The sequence below is a fragment of the Bombyx mandarina genome, chromosome 15 (genome assembly GCF_030267445.1).
Source record: "Bombyx mandarina strain Sakado chromosome 15, ASM3026744v2".
NCBI lineage: Eukaryota > Metazoa > Arthropoda > Insecta > Lepidoptera > Bombycidae > Bombyx > Bombyx mandarina.
The window spans coordinates 520,495-540,910 of record NC_143221.1 but is presented as its reverse complement, the minus strand read 5'-3'; the positions used below and the strand labels follow the sequence as shown (position 1 = coordinate 540,910).

Below are 20,416 nucleotides of genomic sequence, written 5' to 3'. Positions count from 1 at the left end.
CAAAGCCTCATCCCAATTTGGAGTCACTCAAGACATCCTTGATTAAGGCAGCCACCGATATTGACATGGACCTCGTTCGTGCTGCGATAGACGACTGGCCGCGCAGATTGAAGGCCTGTATTCAAAATCACGGAGGTCATTTTGAATAAACTTTAGTGTCATAAGAATCTATGTTTTGTTAAGTTCATTTTGGTATATGAATGGTTACATAATGAATAAACTTGTTTCAATTATTTTACATTAAATATGTGACAGAATTTATGACCTGACTAGGTATAATTCAAGACCAAAATTAGCCAAATCGGTCCAGCCGTTCTCGAGTTTTAGCGAGACTAACGAACAGCAATTCATTTTTATATATATAGATAGATAATAAAACCGTAAGACAAACATTGTCATTTTCCTCTACCTAATCAGTGGTAGCATATGAGGCTATTCGGTAGGTGAGCTCACGGGCTCAACCTGAGAAAATTGCTAACACTAGCCCTAACAAGAGCAGTGCTTCGCTGAATTTACTACAGTCTAGACTAGATGCGTTTATGTCTATTCTCGTGTTAAGGGATTGCCGAAGTTCACACACACACGATGTACATGACCCATGTTGAGACACGTGCTCGCAGTAACCATTACATTGTAATTAGTTGATACTTAATATCGTTGAACAGTTTTAGGAATTTCGACCTAATTGCCACGTAGCTGTGGCGAGGCCCCTCTCATTTATGAGCAATAACAGGGTTCTCGTTGTTGGATGTCAGTCACAGAAACGTTTCCAACGACTTTCTCCTGTCGCTGTTCACCACGAAGCCGCGTCGGATAGAACCGCGGTGTGTGTACATGTGGTTACGGCTCCGATAACCGATATTTGAATCGTGACCGAGTCAATACTGCTATTGATTTATACTGTACTTGTCTACTGCGAGAACTTTGTCTCGTTTGAAGTCAACGCTTGACTGAATGCGTTTTTTTTTTTATTCCTACCTAAGCTGATAGCCTTGAGAGGCTATTTCAGCGTAACCTTAGCTAGTAGGTGAGCTCACGGGGCTCAAACTGGAGTGATGCTAACACTGACCCTAGCAAGAGCCGTGCTCCGCAGAATCTACCACCGGATCGGGAACGCAACCCACTGAGAAGATCCGGCGAGAAACTTAGTGGGCTGTGTCTATGGGCTAATTCGCTCGTCGAGCCCTCGAGTTCGATGAGGACGGAGACCGGATGCGTATTTGTGAAAATGAATAGGTACCGTCAGAACTTGATTTCGAATCGAATTATTCGTTACACAGAGCATCTTATCTATTAAGCTACAAATGCCTGCAAATTTAAATGTGTACTCTTTGACAACAAAAACAAATAAATGTCAGTGTTAGGTATATCTCTGTAGGTGCTGTGCTCGGTTCCTTGTCAAGATCGGTCATTGTCCCACCGACGTATGCGTATTATAGTTTTTATTTTAATACACTGGAATAACTACAATATAATAATGGATATAAATTGGCTTCATGTTAGTCATGCACAGCTCAGATAAAAAACAAATTTTTTTGGTTCGTTAATAATTGTAGTTTAACGTCGAGATTATTAGGAGATACGCATGACTCTCTTATCAGCTATTGAAATATCGCAATTTTCGGGGTTAAGGCATCTTTTAAATCAACAAGGTTTATTACCATATTTCGGTCCTATTTCTGAAGAAAATCAATTTGGCCTGTTGTATGACAACAGCTTTTTTAATTCAATACACATTACTCCTTAAATCGACACGTACAAAAGCACGGTTTGATATTTTTATGTTGTAACTGCAGAAATTGCTTGCTGCAATCTTTATCGAACGATGTGTGAGTGTAATTAAAATATAGGTATACTAATTCGAATTGAAAACGTTACACGGCCGTCAGTACAATTTAGATGCCGTCGATGAACACTTTAGTCGTCCGTGACCATGGAAATATCAGTGATCGAAATGTTCGATGCGTTCGTTCTTATGCAATAGAAAAATAACTGCGAGAACAATCCGTTCTATTGACTATTGACTGAAGTTGTCGTGGCCTAAAGGATAAGACGTCCGGTGCATTCGTATATGGCGATGCAACGGTGTTCGAATCCCGCAGGCGGGTACCAATTTTTCTAATGAAATACGTACTTAACAAATGTTCATGATGACTTCCACGGTGAAGGAATAACACCGTGTAATAAAAATCAAACTAGCAACATTATAATTTGCGTAATTACTGGTGGTAGGACCTCTTGTTAGTGCGCACGGGTAGTGGTACCTACCACCACACCGCCTATTTCTGCCGTGAAACAGTAATGAGCTTCGGTTTGAAGTTCGGCGTTCGGTGGGGTACCCGTTGCAACTGCATATACTTAGACCTTAGAACTTATATCTCAAGGTGGGTGGCGCATTTATGTTGTAGATGTCTATGGGCTCCAGTAACTACTTAACACCAGATGGGCTGTAAGCTCGTCCACAAATCTAAGCAATAAGAAAATAATAAAAAAATGTGCCCGATACGCGAAAACCGATGGTAATATTCAAATGTGCGAGTTTGTCAACAATTCTGTTGTAATCTCTGCTGGAGTCATGATGACAGTACGAGCTGTTTGACTACTGTTGGTTTTTTTAATTCAAGTACTGGGGGAAATGTGGATTTAAAAATAATTACTGTCTCAGGAGACTTTATTAACCGCCTAGAGCAGTTTCCTTGTATAAGATGACAATAAGACACAGTATTCTATCAGCCCGCAGATGTCCACTGTTGGATATAGCTGCTTCCTCCAAGCCTCATCACAAACGGTTGCATCCAGCGGATCCCCGCGAACCTCAATAGGAGACACGTGAATATAAAAGTACTACTATTTTAATATGCGTTAATAAGATTCCATATCAAAATCTCCGGTGCTTTGAATTCTTGTTTGTTTGTAAAACAAGCAAAGTTGTTGTTGTTGTTCGTTGAATCGGAGGATGTCGACTAATGGTTCGGCACGTCAGGTACATATTCGCACGCTTGGTAGGACTTCTTGTGAGTGCGCGCGGGTAGGTACCACCCCACCACCCTGCCTACTTCTGCCGTGAATCAGTAATGTGTTTCGGTGTGAAGAGTGGGGCAGCCGTTGTAACTATACTTGAGATCTTAGAACTTGTAGATGTCTATGGGCTCCAGTAACCGCTTAACACCAGGTGGGCTGTGAGCTCGTCCTTTCCAGCAGTCTTCTATGACCGCGGTTCAATCAAAGTAAAAATGTCACGTGGAGTCAATAAAACTAAAATAAGATTATAAAATATTTCTTTGGCATTCCAATATCCTCTACAACGTCGCGTCATGTGAATGTAAACGAAATGCGAATCAGTCTCAAAAAATCAATATATTAGGCACTCACACAGGCCTCGCGTGTTTCTTATCGTATTCACGACTGTTATTTGATTTCGCGTACATACATGGTATTTTCATTTAAATTTATGTTCACATACAAAGAGATAGAAAAGTCTACGGACGTATTTTTAAGTAATGGATTCTACATGGATTGCAACGTCAAAGAATGGATATCTTTGTTCGTCAGTGCTATGGTCTTAATATTGTTTGGAACTTGTAAATACGCAACATTACATAAAATACTCGTTAACTCCATTAAAGTGTTTCTCAGATTTCTTCTATTCACTGATAGATACTGATACATTCATAAAGTCTTTAATCGCAATAACTCAAATACATTTCTTGTCCAATATGTAATTGGCCAAGGTAGGAATCAGAAAATACTTAGAATAGCTGAAACTGGCTTATTTAAATTGCTGCCATGATCCGTCTGTGCCACATCCTAGTGGCTTTATTAACGGTTTGTTCACGCTACACCTGTGGCATTTATGACACCAAATATCAACCTAAAGTCTCGAAACATGGGCTTCCATATATTAAATTGGAAACTGACCAGAACCCGTAGAAATGTGCTAATAAAACAAGCTATGTGGGCGGCGACATTTCATTCAATCTGTGGGGCCTATGTGTTCCAGGAACAATTAATACTGTGTAGGATGCGAACAAATTTATTTTTCTTGGACTTAAATAACATTTTATTGCTAAATAAACCTACTGTTATTACACCATTACAGCTAATGGACCTAACTTCAAATCGGAAAACTTCATTCGGTTCCTTTATTAGCCGTTCGCTTGACTGACTTCTAATGCTGGCAGATTATTTTTTACCAAACAATCAAGCGATCAGTTCGAACCGTGAAGTCTTAGCGCGAACGTGACCGGTAGAAGGCATGCCTTGATGATTTGCAACACGTTTATGGAGAATTTTCTAGATTTCATGGGTCGCGGTGAGTACCTGTCGAACATCAACGGACCGAATGGGTTTTTTGAGACTACTCATGCTATCAACGCCAGTAAAAACCTACTTGTCTGTAAACTAATCAAATTTTTAAATACTACTAGTAGTCCGGCAGAAGTCGAAATTCGACTTTAATCAATTGAAATTTTATGTTTAAACATTATTATGGTTCTATTTTCAAATACTATTGTACTTGTATAATATAATCACAGATTGCGCCAAAACTACACTAAACATAAATAATAATAAAGACAAACAATATTCATCTATTCTCAATTTGACCAGAGACTAAACACCAACAAAAGTTTGACAGTTGACAATAAACAAAGAGTAAATTTATATATATGTGTTGTGTCAAATACATGGTAGTGTGTGTAATGTTTTCTTTATTGATTTAATGTATCTTTTATGCATTATTTAAAAAAAATATTAGCATTGTGTACTTCTTCTCTATATTCTCTATAAGTGTGGAAAATTTCATACTCCTCCGTCTGCGCAATTTTCGTAAAAAGGGATACAAAGTTTTTGCTTCAAGTATTAATATATAGATTTTTAAATCCTATAATTGAATATAAATTTTACTGGTTTTTTGCTTATTTTTCTCTTGAGTCAATTATGCCTCTAGTTTGAAGAGTAAATAAAAATAACGCTCGTTTCAATACAATTGGGATTTCTTCGTATTCCCAAGAAAAAATCGAACAACACTTAGATGTTTCCCGCTTGGAAAAATAAGTCGACATTCTCGACTTGATTGCCAATCTCCAATCTGCAAAATCGTTATTGCAGTCCTCCATATTAGTTATAATGTAAATTTGTTTTCATTAAATGAGATCAAAAATATCTGCGACAAAAACTGACCCAATACGTTGTGTCGTAAAAGAACACACGCATATTGTTGTGTCCATTCACCCGTTACAACACATGGCGTCAAAGACAGTGCTACACCGGTTACGAAGGGGAGATACCACCCCTGTGTGGAATCCTTTTACCAGCTGTCTCTAAGGGCAACCGGATCTGTACATAATAAACCAATGGATTATTCTGTGTTACGGGCCAGTGATATTAATGTATACTTATAGTTTTGAGAGATTTTTGCCACTGCGTTATCAGTTTTGCATCGTTAGACGCAAACGCTTTATTTCCCATATTACAATAAGTATCTTAAAAACTATGATCTGATTTTAACATTGTTTACATTCACGCACTCTTAAAACTGTTTTGTTTTTAGCGCAGTTGAGTAAAAAGGTTTGAAATCAATTCATAATTGTTCTCTTATATCAAATCTTAACGGAAGGAAAGGCTTAAGGGAGAGCAACGGTCTTAACCTATTGATGATGATTCAACCATCAATGTTCCGATAGTTGTGTCGGTGCACGGCTTGATAGCAAAAGTTTCGACCAACATCTTAAGAAACTCTCGTTTTCCAGCTGGGTTGGGGCCCTTGTCCAGAAAGCACTTATTCTTGATACGACGTGTATCGTAAGGAGGTTTCTCACTCTGGAACCCTAATCACCACCACCACATTTAATATATTTTTATATAGTATATATTGAAGTGTATTTTAAATGAGGATAAAATTAAAAGGTTCAGAGTCTACCACTACCCACGTGACTTTCTCCGTAGTATTTTTTCTCATTTTCTGTCCAATCAACGTGCCTGCCTCGTAGTGATATTCATTCTACTGCCTTTTGATTAAAAAAATTGAGCGCTCTTGTTGAACACAATCCCCTCCCTATTGTATAACGACGACAGTAAACTTTCTGATAACCAGAGAATTCCTGCTATCATTCTGTAGACTGCTGTCCAATTTCCTGCGCTTACGTTTACACAGTTCCCATATCACGAGCGTTCTACATAAAAATTGGATTCGCAACAGTTCGCATTCGTCAAAGTGATGCCCTAATCTGAAGCGCGTACTTTTTGCATTACTTTTGCTCGGTACGTTGTAATCGATTGGCCTCGGTTCTTGCACGCTTCGTTGGCCATTGCGTCATCCAACCGTCAGGTGGATGAGACTTTGATAACGAATGTGCGTCTTCATTTGTTTACAACGATTCTTTTATCAATATTTAAATAGTGGATTAGTCGTTTTTGTGATAGGTTCATGCGTGAACGACTGCAAACTTTTAATAATTAAATTAAGTGACTCAATTAATTGAATGCTAAACACAAAACAATTAAAAACAGCTTCCGTCGTAAACTACAAACTGTAGCCAAGACCACTTCGACAAATACGAGTTTATTCGAGTGGTATCAGCGTCACGAGCAAGTTTATTGGCAATCTTAATACTTTTCTGTCCTGTAGAGATCTTGGAAACTGACCTGTGATTTATGGATGCATGGTTATCTTCAAAACGAGTGGTCAAGTATGGAAGCAGCGGCTTACATCGAACATCCAGACTTTAAGCATTATCTGATCTGCCTTTAATTGTTTTTCATGTAGCTCATTTTATTTGGCATCGTTTTATATTTGCGTTTTAATCTGTGTCTACTCGCTATGGCGCCAAATGACACAGCCCCGTTCTACTCGTATTGATAACACGCCTGACTCATTGTGACAAGTGTACATGTTCATAAATTTGTAGTGAAAATGTTTGTATATAAAGACCGAAAAATTTACCATTAATTAGCTGACGATAGCGACGTAAGCAGATATATGAGTAATATAAAGAAAATCGCTTCAAGTAACAACTAAGTCTAAACAAAAGAGAAACATCTTATTAGCCCACACCTGAATCTGTGGTAGCTCTTTTGATTTATGAACATACTAAACTTATTCAAATAATGTTGGAAATGCATATTTTTCTAAGAATATTGTTTACACATACCGTTGTGAAGGTATGAGATTAACTGAATAGAGAGAAAAGTAATTTGAAAACAGCGAATATCTGTTTTAGCTATGTACTTCACTGGGAATGTTGGCCGTGCGCCAGCTTGTATGGGATATCACCTTGAAACCTCGTTCTGATTCGGTTTCGGAACGCCCATAGGGCCCCATGGCGTAACTCTAAACTTGTATCAGAACCCGAACTGGAGACTGGACAGTTTAAAGCTATTTAAATTTACTCTTACTAAAGAGTTTTATAGAAACAGAACATTCGAGAGCCGAGACGCAACAACGGGAGTACAATTTGCTAGTGTACTTTTTATCTCCTCAGAAGTAAATCATCAGCTCCAGTTAAGGCAATAAATCTAAAATAGCCATTGTATCATCTTTTAATTGCCCAAGCGCGAAAATTACCTCAACCTGTGCCCCCAATTGTAGGGTCAATTCGACTCCCCCGCGTGCTCAATGTGCGCACGCTAAGGTCACACACGATCACTGAATATCTGTAAATTAACGCAGCTACTACTATTAACTCAATTATTAACAACTAGTTCGATAAAACTGCTCAAAACACTTCTTTAGAAGCGATTTAATAAAGTTTTGCACGAAAAGGAAACAGTTAAATTGAAAAAGATGCTTTAATATTTGTTTAGTTGTAAATTTTAAATAAAATAAACTTCATTTCCTTAGTGATAAATAATTGTATACTATTTATAACCACACGAGAATTGTTTACGTCACATCTTAATCATAATCCACTGATAGTAGGATTTAGATAATTCAGTAAAGTCCCATTTGTTTTGAGAGTTCATGTTCTCATCTAGCATATTGTGTGTGTCAATAAAAATACTATTTTCTGATGTCTACATAGAGCGCGGTGTTTAAATTAAAATTATGGACATGATCTTCTAAACATTCTTGATTATTTGGTAGAGATGAAAAAATAATAATAAAATTAAATAACAAAGAAAAAATTGTATGAACGTTTACATGACTTTGTACTTAGCGAATTACAAATAAGATTAGAATAAGAAACGGTTAAAATTATAAAGCTATACAATTGAAAGACAATATAGTAAGGAAATTAAAAGACCACCATGATGATAATTCGTATCCCTAGACTCTAGATAATTGCTATCGCGTATGGCATCTAGAAGAGAATCCATATGTGGACTGATTGTATTTAGATTTCTATACGTTGAATATTTTTCAGTGCTGCATGCATACCCTTTCTCATTCTTGGGTGTTGTGTAAACATAATAAACTTACATTCGTAAAATAAAAATAATGTATCTAAAGAATGCATTTGACGAGATAGAGATGTTCACGATGCACTTTCAAACAGCCGACCAGTAAATCGTTTTAAGTTGAAATTCATTTAAACAAATACGGCAGCGCAGCGTCGAGATTATCTGCCCACGTGTCTAACGCGACCTTCACCACGCCGCTGGAAACCTTATCCCTTGCGCAATAAGGATGCCATCAATTACGTAACGCTGAAATGGCATACGATGCGACTAAAACCTATTTAGATTGTCTTTCGTATTTTTGTAACATGAGATATTGTTATAATAACTATTGTATTTAATGCGAACACCGACAAATTCTAACATAAACTTAACTAACAACTAATTAATTCGCCATTTGAGACTCTTACTTTCGGGTTTGCTTCAGAAAATTCCACGCTTAGGCGCTTAGCTTATGTAGTTGTGCATTGTGGATATAGTTCCTTCAAAATAACATTGAACCTTAATGCGATTGAACCTTAATTGAACACTATTAACGTAACAACAGAAGTGTACATTTTATCACAAAATCGTTATCCTGTCTATTTTTGATGCAAACTAATCGGTCACTACCATAAGAAACTATAATAGTTACCTCAAGTCAAGTACGTAGGCAAATTAGAAAACAGAAGATCCATGATATTTCGCTCTGTTGCTTCTCTCTGAGATTAAAATCCTACAAACATACATAAAACAATATTTTTAATAGATGCATCTTCGAACTCACCATAAATGGTGAATATACATTAGGAAAAGCAACTGGTCTACTTGCAAAATGCTATAGCTTATAAAATGGAATATGATGAAATGCTTAAATCTACACGATAAATCGATGCGGACATGTATTACTTACATATAACCTTTTTATCGCTACGTGTTCATAAAAGAGATTAGCCTTGCGTGAAAAAAAAACATCACTACATTATATAGGCTTCATTGTTACCTTTAATCCTTATACTTTTTTTTTATTGCTTAGATGGGTGGACGAGCTCACAGCCCACCTGGTGTTAAGATTTTACTGGAGCCCATAGACATTTACAACGTAAATGTGCCACCCACCTTGAGATATAAGTTCTAAGATCTCAGTATAGTTACAACGGCTGCCCTACCCTTCAAACCAAAACGCATTACTGCTTCACGGCAGAAATAGGCAGGGCGGTGGTACCTACCCGTGCGGACTCACAAGAGGTCCTACCACCAGTAAGTCCACCACCACATTTGTTATTATATTTTCCTTTTTAAGATATATATGAAGTTCCATTTTGATTTTGCATAGCAACAAATCGTATTAGGAGGAAAACGAAAATTAATGTTCAGTTGTTGCAGTCACAATAAGTGGATTACTGAATCCATGAGTGTTAAAAATCCGAAATTATGAACTTTTACATCTATTGTTTATTAAGTTAGTTGCCAAGGCAACCTAAGATTGTTGATAGTACGGGCGTCGCATTGACGGCCGCGTTAATAACTGTTCTCTCGTCTCTTAATGAACACTAATAAAATGAAGAATCGGAATCGATACGTTTAGGTAATTTACCTGGGTTTTTAGGTAAAAAAAAAACACACCGACAGTCATGCCGAGCATTCTGTGGTTGCACAACAAATATAAATGTCCGTCTATTTTCCTTTCGTTATCAGCGCTCGTTATCCCCGGCCGTTTCTTTTCCTTTATCTTAATGCACTAAACCATCAATTTTCAATTCCAGACTAATGACGTCGGCAACTATGCGACCGATCGCCGATCGTGCATCGATATCGAGCCGCAGAAGACTCGCTGATTCCGATACAGAAGTTCCACTACTTTATTTATCTACTTAGATAATCCGTTTTTTAGTGCTTTTACAAGGAAAAAAATATATATTTTGTAATATTCGTTTACAAGTGCTATTTATTAACACACATTGTGATGTGACAGTGTTTCGTGCAGTGCAATAAATTAAACCAGTTGATTTGTGAGATCCGGTTTCGAACGGTTCGAAGCGGTTTGGGCCGGTTTATATTTGGGCCCGATGTTGGTATCGTCATGGCTTTCATGATGAAGAAGAAACGGTATAAGTTTGAGGTACAGTGCTGTTTGGAGGAGTTGACTGAGGTGCCTTTCGTTTCTGCCGTTTTATTTGCCAAAGTGAGGCTGCTCGACGGCGGGAATTTCCAGGAGCATTCCAGCAGGTGAGCTGATATATTAATTTCTAGAGGATGACCGAGCAATGCTCGGTATTTTTTTATTTTTTTTGATAAATTATGTTTTTAGAAATTATATTTAAATACGGATTACATCTTGATATTATATTACTTGTTATTCTCTTTCAATAAAAAAAAAAGTTTACGTTTAAGTTGATTATCGATAAAGTTGATTATTGAAAACACGAATAAAACAAAATTTTCTGAAAATAAATCGAAGCTAGATCGATTTATCGCCCCCAAAATCTCCTGTATACTAAATTTTATGAAAATCGTTGGAGCCGTTTCCGAGATTCAGACACGAGAATTGCTCGTTTAAAGATATAATATTATTAGAGGCGACTTCCTCTTAAGTCAAAGTCGATGGGCGGAGCCATTGATGACGAGCACTCACGTGGACTCGTGACGTCATCTGGAGGGGCAACCGACCGACCAGCGGGGACATCACGCCACCTCGGATCACTTTTGCTAGCATCGCGCGCAGCGTTCACTTGTCTTAGATTTATTATTCTGTGTCGATCGTTCCTACCCACTTTTGTATTTTTTTAATTTATTTAAATTATTAAGCCGTTGCTAAAATCAGAAGTGGGATAGGGCTTGTGCCCTATCCGCTTTTGGGTTATCCTGGCGTACAGTTTGTTTTTAAAATTTGCATTAAATTAACAACGTAATGACCGATATACGTGTAACTGGAAGCAGGGTAGGAGGACGCTCGCATTCGCCGAATGTTCGAGACCAATTAGGAATAATATTGGCGCGTTTAATTGCTTAAAACTCAAATGTGAACGTTGCGCGTGAGTCGAGCCCGCTAGGGTCGTCTGCGACGCGTAGAAGACGCACGTCTCTCGACCGCGGACGGTGGTGGCGCCGGACCCGTGGTGGCGTTGGGAATCACATCACCGCCGCCGTCAGAGTCCCGCGCGTACGACGCTACAGACAGGATCATCGGAGCATTAAGTGCACTGTCCAAAGTAAGGTCGAAACATTTTTATATTTCTAATTTTGATCCCAGCGTTAATGATATCGATTCTTGGTGCGAAGTAGATTTTTTGTCGGATACCCTCTCATCAAATGTAATAAATCACCAAGTAACTAGGTCAACGACTTTATCACAACCGACCTTACGGTCTATTTTTATTGACGCGATAGAACATGCTCGAGACTGAATGCTCAGTTTCGATGGGTGGAAATAACATTCGAAGGGTACAAAATGTTACTAGTCGGCAACACACTCCATCAATACGTCAATTAGACAACAGTCCGACTGTCCAAATCGGTGATCATATAAACGGGACGCCGTCTTGTTCCATCGCCGTGTCGATTGTACCCGCGTTTGAGAATAGATGTAAAATAGTTCCACCACGCGTTGTGACAATAAAGAGGCAACTACCACATCAGCACGGATGTTAACCGAATCCATTAGATTCGTAAATTCAGATCGAACTCATGGTTACCTTATTTCTAAGTTTTACCTTGCCGTGCAATACATAGACACATTGTGTAAGGAAGTAGAACGGGCTAGATCCTTAACTGGGAAGGCACCGAGTATTTGTCACGAGTTTTGGGCTGTCTTAAGAGTGATGAGCGTACTTGGTTACACGTGTGATTGTCTAGTGACCGGACGTGGGGTAACTTCGTAAAAGACTTTAAGCCGTTGGGTCCGCAAAAGTTTGACTATGCCAATATTCTTTATAATGCTATGCAATTAGCATCAGATTGCTTTGCATCATACGTCGAGTGGGCCAGGAGATCGTTGGTCTGTCTTAAGATGGTCAGAGGTCTGACTAACAAACTCGGAACTTTAATAATGATACGGGGCATAATGGGCCCTCTGGTTGACTCGCGAACGCTAGTCTACAGATTCACGATTTGATTTAATTTTTGGTGGAGGTCAGGTAAGGCCGAGTCCTCGTAGGGTTCAGGCACTAGTTGAGTCACCAGTGACGCGTAATGTCAAACATTCTTGGGGTTGACTGCATGCTTCCAGAGATTTACGTGGTAACATAGTTCACGTAGATGTTGTACCGTGGTAACATAGTTCACGCAGAGATTTACGTGGTAACATAGTTCACGCAGAGATTTACGTGGTAACATAGTTCACGTAGATGTTGTACCGTGGTAACATAGTTCACGCAGAGATTTACGTGGTAACATAGTTCACGCAGAGATTTACGTGGTAACATAGTTCACGTAGATGTTGTACCGTGGTAACATAGTTCACGCAGAGATTTACGTGGTAACATAGTTCACGTATATGTTGTGACGTGGTAACAAATTTCACGTAAAGGTGTGACGTGGTAACGCAGTTCACGTTACGAGTGTATTGGCTTGACATGTTAACTTGGCCATGTCAACCAGACTTTACTCTCACAGTATATTATACACCCGATATGGTAACAGTGCCATGTCGTCAGTACATCTAACGTAACTCAACAAGAACCTACTATACATGAACACACTGAAATGTGATGTAAAATGCTCACAAAAACTACTAACTTTTACTAATGGTACAAATGGTACCATGAGTACAAAAATCATGATGGTAATGCAAACAATCTATTTCTATGACGATATCATAGAACACCCCGATAGAAACGCTGTGCACACAGTGAGTCCTGCATCGTCAGAGATTGAAGACGGTCATGACATCGAGGTGAACGTGGACGTCCACCAGTCAGGAGAGGCCGTATTAGAGGCGACTTCCTCTTAAGTCAAAGTCGATGGGCGGAGCCATTGATGACGAGCACTCACGTGGACTCGTGACGTCATCTGGAGGGGCAACCGACCGACCAGCGGGGACATCACGCCACCTCGGATCACTTTTGCTAGCATCGCGCGCAGCGTTCACTTGTCTTAGATTTATTATTCTGTGTCGATCGTTCCTACCCACTTTTGTATTTTTTTAATTTATTTAAATTATTAAGCCGTTGCTAAAAATATAGTATTTTCTTCGGTATTCCTGAGTACTTTTACGATTGAATTAGCGTTGATTATTTTCATTTTATGAAATGTAGAGCTTGTTTGCTGGCGCTTATCTATCCACTTAGAATCCTCTTATCGTGAACATGAAACTCCAAGTCAAACAAACTGCCAAACCTCAAGACAGTGTTAGTTCTTTCTGTGCGCAAAGAAACGCAAGTATCAATAAATGCATTTCTTTAAAATAGACGGTATTTTCAATTTCTGAACGTCAATGAAATGTCAGCGAGCGATGTCCGCCATGACACCAACTCTCTTTCAAATCCAGCCGCCAAGGGCAACGCATTTTATATTTCTCTTATATTATTAAGTCTTTAAATTTATCATATAAAGGTAAAATGAAGATTTCATACACAAAATACAGTTCACACTTAATTATAATAACGCAGACCGGTAATCTATACATATAAATAAAATTGGAGTGTCTGTTTGCAATATTGAAATAACCGTTTTTTACTACATGCATATGAATATATATACGGTACGGTACATACACCAAAGTAATATTTTTAACAATTTTTGTCTGTCTGTCGTGTCTGTTTGTTCCGACTAATCTCTGGAACGGCTGGACCGATTTTGACGAGACTTTCACTGATAGGTACCTTATGATACAAGGAGCAACGTAGGCTACTTTTTTTAGATTAACTTCGCCCCGCGGCAGAAAATAACGGCAGATTGTATAACAGTAAGAGTAGTTTTAATTTGATATTATTATTCATATTTGATCGACAATTGTATTCCATCGAAACCAGTAAAACAAACTAGTTGTTAGAGATAATTAGATATGGGGATACTGGTTGAAGTACGTGTTCTCATTTGATTCTTCACCCTTAACACATCATGTACCACATTCAATACGTTTTCTCTAGCATTCTAATTTCCTTTAAATGTACCGCGAATAATAATTATCACAAGGTAAATATTTTTTAATAATTAATGTTAAATCCTGAACATTTCATGTATTAGCCAAATAACTAGAGCACGCTCGTGTATAACACAAAATACCAGACATAATCCTCGTGCGTTAATCTTTGAAGCCGGCTTAAGACGTCTTTGTGAGCGAGATAAGAGAGATACGTGAAACACCACATAGAAATTTCGGTTATATCTCTAAAGTAATTGTTGTTTGTTACTCTAAACTTATACTAGGTCTATTTTAGACCTACCGTCTTTTTTTTGAAATTAAATACTTGTTATGCCTCACAAATGTATTTCATTTAGGAAACGTGGTATCTGCCTGTGCGATGAGAGCACCGGCACTTTTCATTTAGGCCACGACACGGCTTCCAATTTAACAGTTGCATAATATCAGAATAACAATTACGTGGATGTTCCTGACACTACTTTTTACTGGTGGTAGGACCTCTTGTGAGTCCGTACGGGTAGGTACCACCGCCCTGCCTATTTCTGCCGTGAAGCAGTAATGCGTTTCGGTTTGAAGGGTGGGGCAACCGTTGTAACTATACTTGAGACCTTAGAACTTATATCTCAAGGTGGGTGGCGCATTTAAGTTGTAGATGTCTATAGGTTACAGTAACCACTTAACACCAGGTGGGCTCTGAGCTTCTGAGCTCGTTCACCCAAGAAAGCAATAAAAAAAAACTAATATTCTTAATGCTATGGAGCTCCAAATAAATGTACAAAGTCATTTTTAACGTTATATTGCGGAGTTGCACGTCAGACTAGAGGGCTAATTTGAATCTGTCTTCAACCAGAAGACTTCATCCGCTTGTTTCGAAAGTGATTGAATGCTTGAAAAGGATCTGGGCCCAAGAAATCTGAACTCATCTTCAATTTTAGAAGATTGTACAAATATTCTAAGGCATTACGGCAGCTACAGTCAGGATGTTCTGAAAATCAAACGTATTTTCATTTATTTGGAAATTAAGTTATACTTATGCTAATGTCTTTAAATTAAAATAATATTTTAAAATATTAACTATTTAACTTAGGCGCTGTTCCGAATGTATGCAGATAACCATTTGTTCTGCTTTTCCCTTGTGATTAAGTCCTCTCCAAAACTCGATAAGCAACTTCGGACCTTGATCCTTTATCAGTAGGGAAGCTGTTTAAATGTACTAATTTTTTTTTTTACAGTTGCGCTTATGGCATTTTATAACATCACATAAAACAATAAAACAAAATTTCCACTAAAAGTCGCATAAAAATTTCCTACTTTGTTAACAAAACTTTAGAACACCAACTTAAGTCATGCAATTTTTCTATTCTTACTAGACATCCAAAAATTGTACTTTCGACGCGTGCAATGCACTCAAACGATCTGACACAATCTTTAAACGTTTCTTAGAAGAAGAAGAAAAAAAAACGTACCTGTTATAAATTGCTAAACGGCTCTAAAGAGCTATGTAATCAGTGATTGTCTTTCATAATTATTACGTTACGATTGCTCTAGTGGCAGATCGGTGACGCAATACGACCGACGTTTTTCGAGGAGGGCACGAAACAACACACGCGCGGCTCAGTGGCATCGCGCACTGCCAATCGACGCCCAGCCGAATGTGTAAGACGATGTGTTCTTTTCTCCTGGAAGTTTGTTAATAACAACAAAACGCTTTTTTAATTTCAACTCAAAGCGTGAAGAAGCATGTTGTTAAGAATCTATTGTTTATTGTGTTTTCGCAAATATTGCACTTAGTTCGCAGAAAAAATAGTTTTTTGATGAAATTACTCAGTTGGTTTTTCGCGGGTTCTTCTCGGTGGGTCTCGATTCCGATCCGATAGTAGATTCGGCGCTTTTGATAACGTCATTGTTAGCAATTCTTTCAGGTTAAACCCATAAGCTCACCTGCCGATCCGTGCGTAGCTGGAATAGCCATAGATTACCGATTAGGTAGGGGAAAAAAAGTTGAAAGCAGTAGTACGTCATAGCTTTCAATTTTTGAGGCAACGATCCCACGGGCCTTTTGTTATTAATCTGTCACTGGAAGACTGTCTGTCGTCGTCAGATCGCGAACGCCGTCACCTATACTATTAGAAAAGTCCTTCACTTAGTTGGAACATCGGCAGCACCATACGCTTTTAATTCGACATGTTTTCTTTATTATAAAAGTCAAGATGTTTTGAATAAGTACAGAGATATAAAAAAATACATTAGAGGGCAAGAAAAAAGAATATAAGCTAATGTTAACACTCTTGGCACATTAATATACATAATGTGAAGTCGGAAATATATTGTCGTTATTTTATTTTAAAGGATCATGCCTTATAAACTAACCTACTTGGTTCTACTACTTACTACTAGTATAAAAAAATTAAAGTCATTCTCCATCATACCAATTTGTGAAAGAAGATTAATCACCAAACTGATGAAGGTTTTATAAACAAATATAATTTTCGCAAATTTTGAAGGCTTTAATTAAAAGCCCTTTAGTGGCCGCGCGCCGTGACCTGTTTCAAGTAAAGTAAAATATTCTTAACTAACGTTTTTATCGTGTACTGGTATATACTGTGTGTTAGTATAAAGATAGATCTGTTAAAAGTGCAGTTATTAATATTAAAGGGATTTATTTTGACTTAATTTTTATTTCAACATAGGCGAACGAGCAAGTCGTGTCGCAGACGAATCTGAAACTAGATAAACGAAATAAAATAGAATCAAATAAATCCGTAACAATTAGAGAAGGGTGGGGTAGCCGTTGTAACTATACTGAGATCTTAGAACTTATATCTCGAGGTGGGTGGCGCATTTACGTTGTAGATGTCTATTGGCTCCAGTAACCACTTAACACCAGGTGGGCTGTGAACTCGTCCATCCATCTAAGCAATAAAAAAAAATGGTTTAGAACAGGGCAAAATTTGTAATGTTTTGTAATGTCCTTACTGTACCCCTCAGAGTTATGATTACGATGCGTAAATACATGATAGGACTATCTTAAAAATAATAGTGTTCTAGCATCGAGCGACGATACTACACACGAGGCGCCATTCTTTTAGCCTCACCGGTAGTATACTTAAATGATGTGCACTCGTTAAACACTTTCGTGGATTAAAGGCTTATCACATTCAGGTTAATTGAACGGAAGTTGCCACGGTCCTGATAAACTTCGTCGTAAATTTACTTACTATACAGTGTACTGAAGTTAGGATTAATTATTCAACAATACATTTCGGTTATTTGAAATTTATCAAATAAACGATTAGGGTCCTATTAGAAACCGCTCATTGAAGGTATAAATCGATATTGAGTAGAACGTCATTAAATAGGTAATAATAATAGCAAAATAAGTAGCTCCGGTAACTCAAAATGAACAATTGACACTTAACAAATGTGTGAGCGGCTCCTGGATGTTAACACAAGTACGAATCTGGCTCGTCTTTAATGCGGCGACTGTTTGTAACGTATTTGTAAAGTGTAATCTATAAAGCAATCAGTGCATTAACTGAAAAACGAACAAAGAATCCACAGTCTAAACCAGCGAGCCTTGTGATCTGATGATTTAGAGACCCTATTTTTGAATATCATAAAGGTAAACTATGGATGAGATTTAGGTCGTGAAAAGGGGGGAAGGGTGAAGTTTTTATAGAATAAATACTTTTCAGCATCAAAGGGTATACCCACCCGGGTATGTACTACCACTCTGCCTTGTTTATGTAGTCAAAGTAGTTATAGGATTATCGATTGGAAACATGATGCCAATATACCCACCTTTTTGATAAATTGTAGGTAACACGGTTGCTGGTCTGGTCTGTTTGTAGGCTATCCAGTGTAAAACTGCTTAAACATTTCTTGTTAATAGTTCACACGAAAATGCGATAAGTCAATTAATAACCAAACTAGGTTAAAACGAACTGGCACAAGTTGCAGTGGAGCGGACGCAATGGAAATGACTAGTTACCGAGGGGACGAGTGGAATGCGCAGTCGTCCGGCCATCAGCCGGCTCCATACTGTCTCCGCTATACAATTGACTGGATTAATGGATATACCAGCCTTGGAGACCAGGGCACGGAACGGATGAGGCAGATTACGGCTAAACTTGACGAAACTTTGATTAAATTGCGATGAGGTGGAAAATGACAGGATGCTACCTAATACAATGTGATTTGATAATTACACGTGATCCGGATATAGTGACGTATACGAGTACTCCTAGTTGAATATCAATTGATTAAATGAGTAATTTCGTAAAATATTTGAATTTGCTTTAGATTAACAGATTTAAGTTGAAAGACAAGGTTGAATTCGTATTAATATTGAACTAAAGACCATCCTTAAAATTGAAATTTACGAATGCTTTGTGGCAGAAATTGGTAGGGCGACCATAATGCTAATAAATCTGGGAAGAACTCTGTTTCCCAAGAGCACCGTTACTTGTCCTTCTTCAAATGTGCCCTGAAAAGATTTGGCAGCTGTTGCAGCCCCTTATTGGAAAGAGTTGGCAACAATGGCAGCTCCTTGACTGTGATCTTGGCATTGTGCTCGGGCGCCACGGGCGAGTTTCCAATCGCGACATCAGTTAATGAGAGTTTTTTTAACGTATGTAAAGTATATAATATAATTTGTATGGAGTTGGAACGTTTGCCGCTAGGGCCGTTGTTCCAACTGCATACATATTTGAGTTAACTTTTACGCTATCGAGAACGTTAAAAAATTGCACTAAGCACACTGAAGAGGCAACATTTACCGTGCGAAATATTAAATTAATTTTCACCTTTCAAACAAACTTAAGTCGTGCTAATGATCTATAAATTTTCTTCTGCAAATAGATTGTGTGCTTTTGTAATTCTTATGTGGAATTTGTCACGTGCATACGCTATCGTCTCCGTTGATTGTTACCCAATTGAGCGAAATCACTGAAAACTTTAAAAGAACCATCACGGGAAGAGTCGATAAATTTGAAAATATTTCAAAAACTATTTCAAAACATATTTAGAGAACAAAACTGTTGAATATCGGTGATTGATTTTTTGAATATTTTTTTTGTGCTTTGATATCAATAGTTTTTACCTTATTGGTTTAAAAATAAGAGGAGAGAGGGCACGACGACTCACTAAATATTTATTTTAATATCCACTTCTCGTACAGCCACAAAATAACTAGACCCATGTGAGCGGTGTTTGTAGAACGGACATTAGAGGACAAGGGAAAGCCAAAATTTGACCAGTCTCTTAAATAGAAAAAAAAAGGTGGTTTCTCTGTTGTGCCTGAAGACCTAAAAGAACGTAAGAAATCACTACGGACCGCAATCGTTTGTGTTCTATCTTGAGGAATAGGACGGGCGTTATTTTAAAAAACCTGATCGAGATTTCGATCTCAAGCCACAACGTCACAGCGGAAGTAATGTTGGAATCATCTGTCCACCCACGTCAATTTAAAAATTCTGGAAGTGATCTTAAATGTCTGGATGTTGTACGGACGGTTCGTGCAATCTGTTCATGTTCATATTTGTTTACGGCGCCGGTGGAGCCGCGGCTGTTTAGCGCCACTATTTATGTTATTTCTCACACCTCTTTTGTTCTTTACATAAAATGGATCAGACGATTAATAAATGGTTTTAGTTTTACTTTGAATAGAGTTGTCCAGGGGCACACGGGACCGTCCAGACCATAGATTATACACTTAATATATTAGAGATAGATGCGCAACTCTCATTTTTATTTTTGCTTTAGTTAAAGCCCGGTCCAGCAGGCGTCGCTACGGTCGATTATTAGTCTCCCTACCCCCCACCAGGTGGCTTTTTTAGTAATTTTAATATTTTTAATAACTCTCTTTATGAAAAAATCTTATCGTTTAGAATCGCTGAAATTCCCGGTAGTACTTATGAGTTATTAAGGAATGTTTGATTGTGTTCAGCATTCTAA

At 38.0% G+C, this 20,416-nt stretch overlaps 1 protein-coding gene across 4 annotated transcripts in view; it reads left to right on the top strand.

The window, feature by feature from the left end:
* LOC114242671 (uncharacterized) overlaps nucleotides 1-20,416 on the top strand; it is a 99,438-nt gene that overhangs the window by 20,558 nt on the left and 58,464 nt on the right. For all 4 annotated transcript variants that reach the window (XM_028173925.2, XM_089733406.1, XM_089733408.1 and 1 more), the window contains exon 2: nucleotides 10,143-10,605. In XM_028173925.2, the coding sequence (XP_028029726.2) occupies nucleotides 10,460-10,605 (146 nt within the window). In that variant the 5' untranslated portion in view covers nucleotides 10,143-10,459. The remainder of the gene's footprint in view (nucleotides 1-10,142; nucleotides 10,606-20,416) is intronic.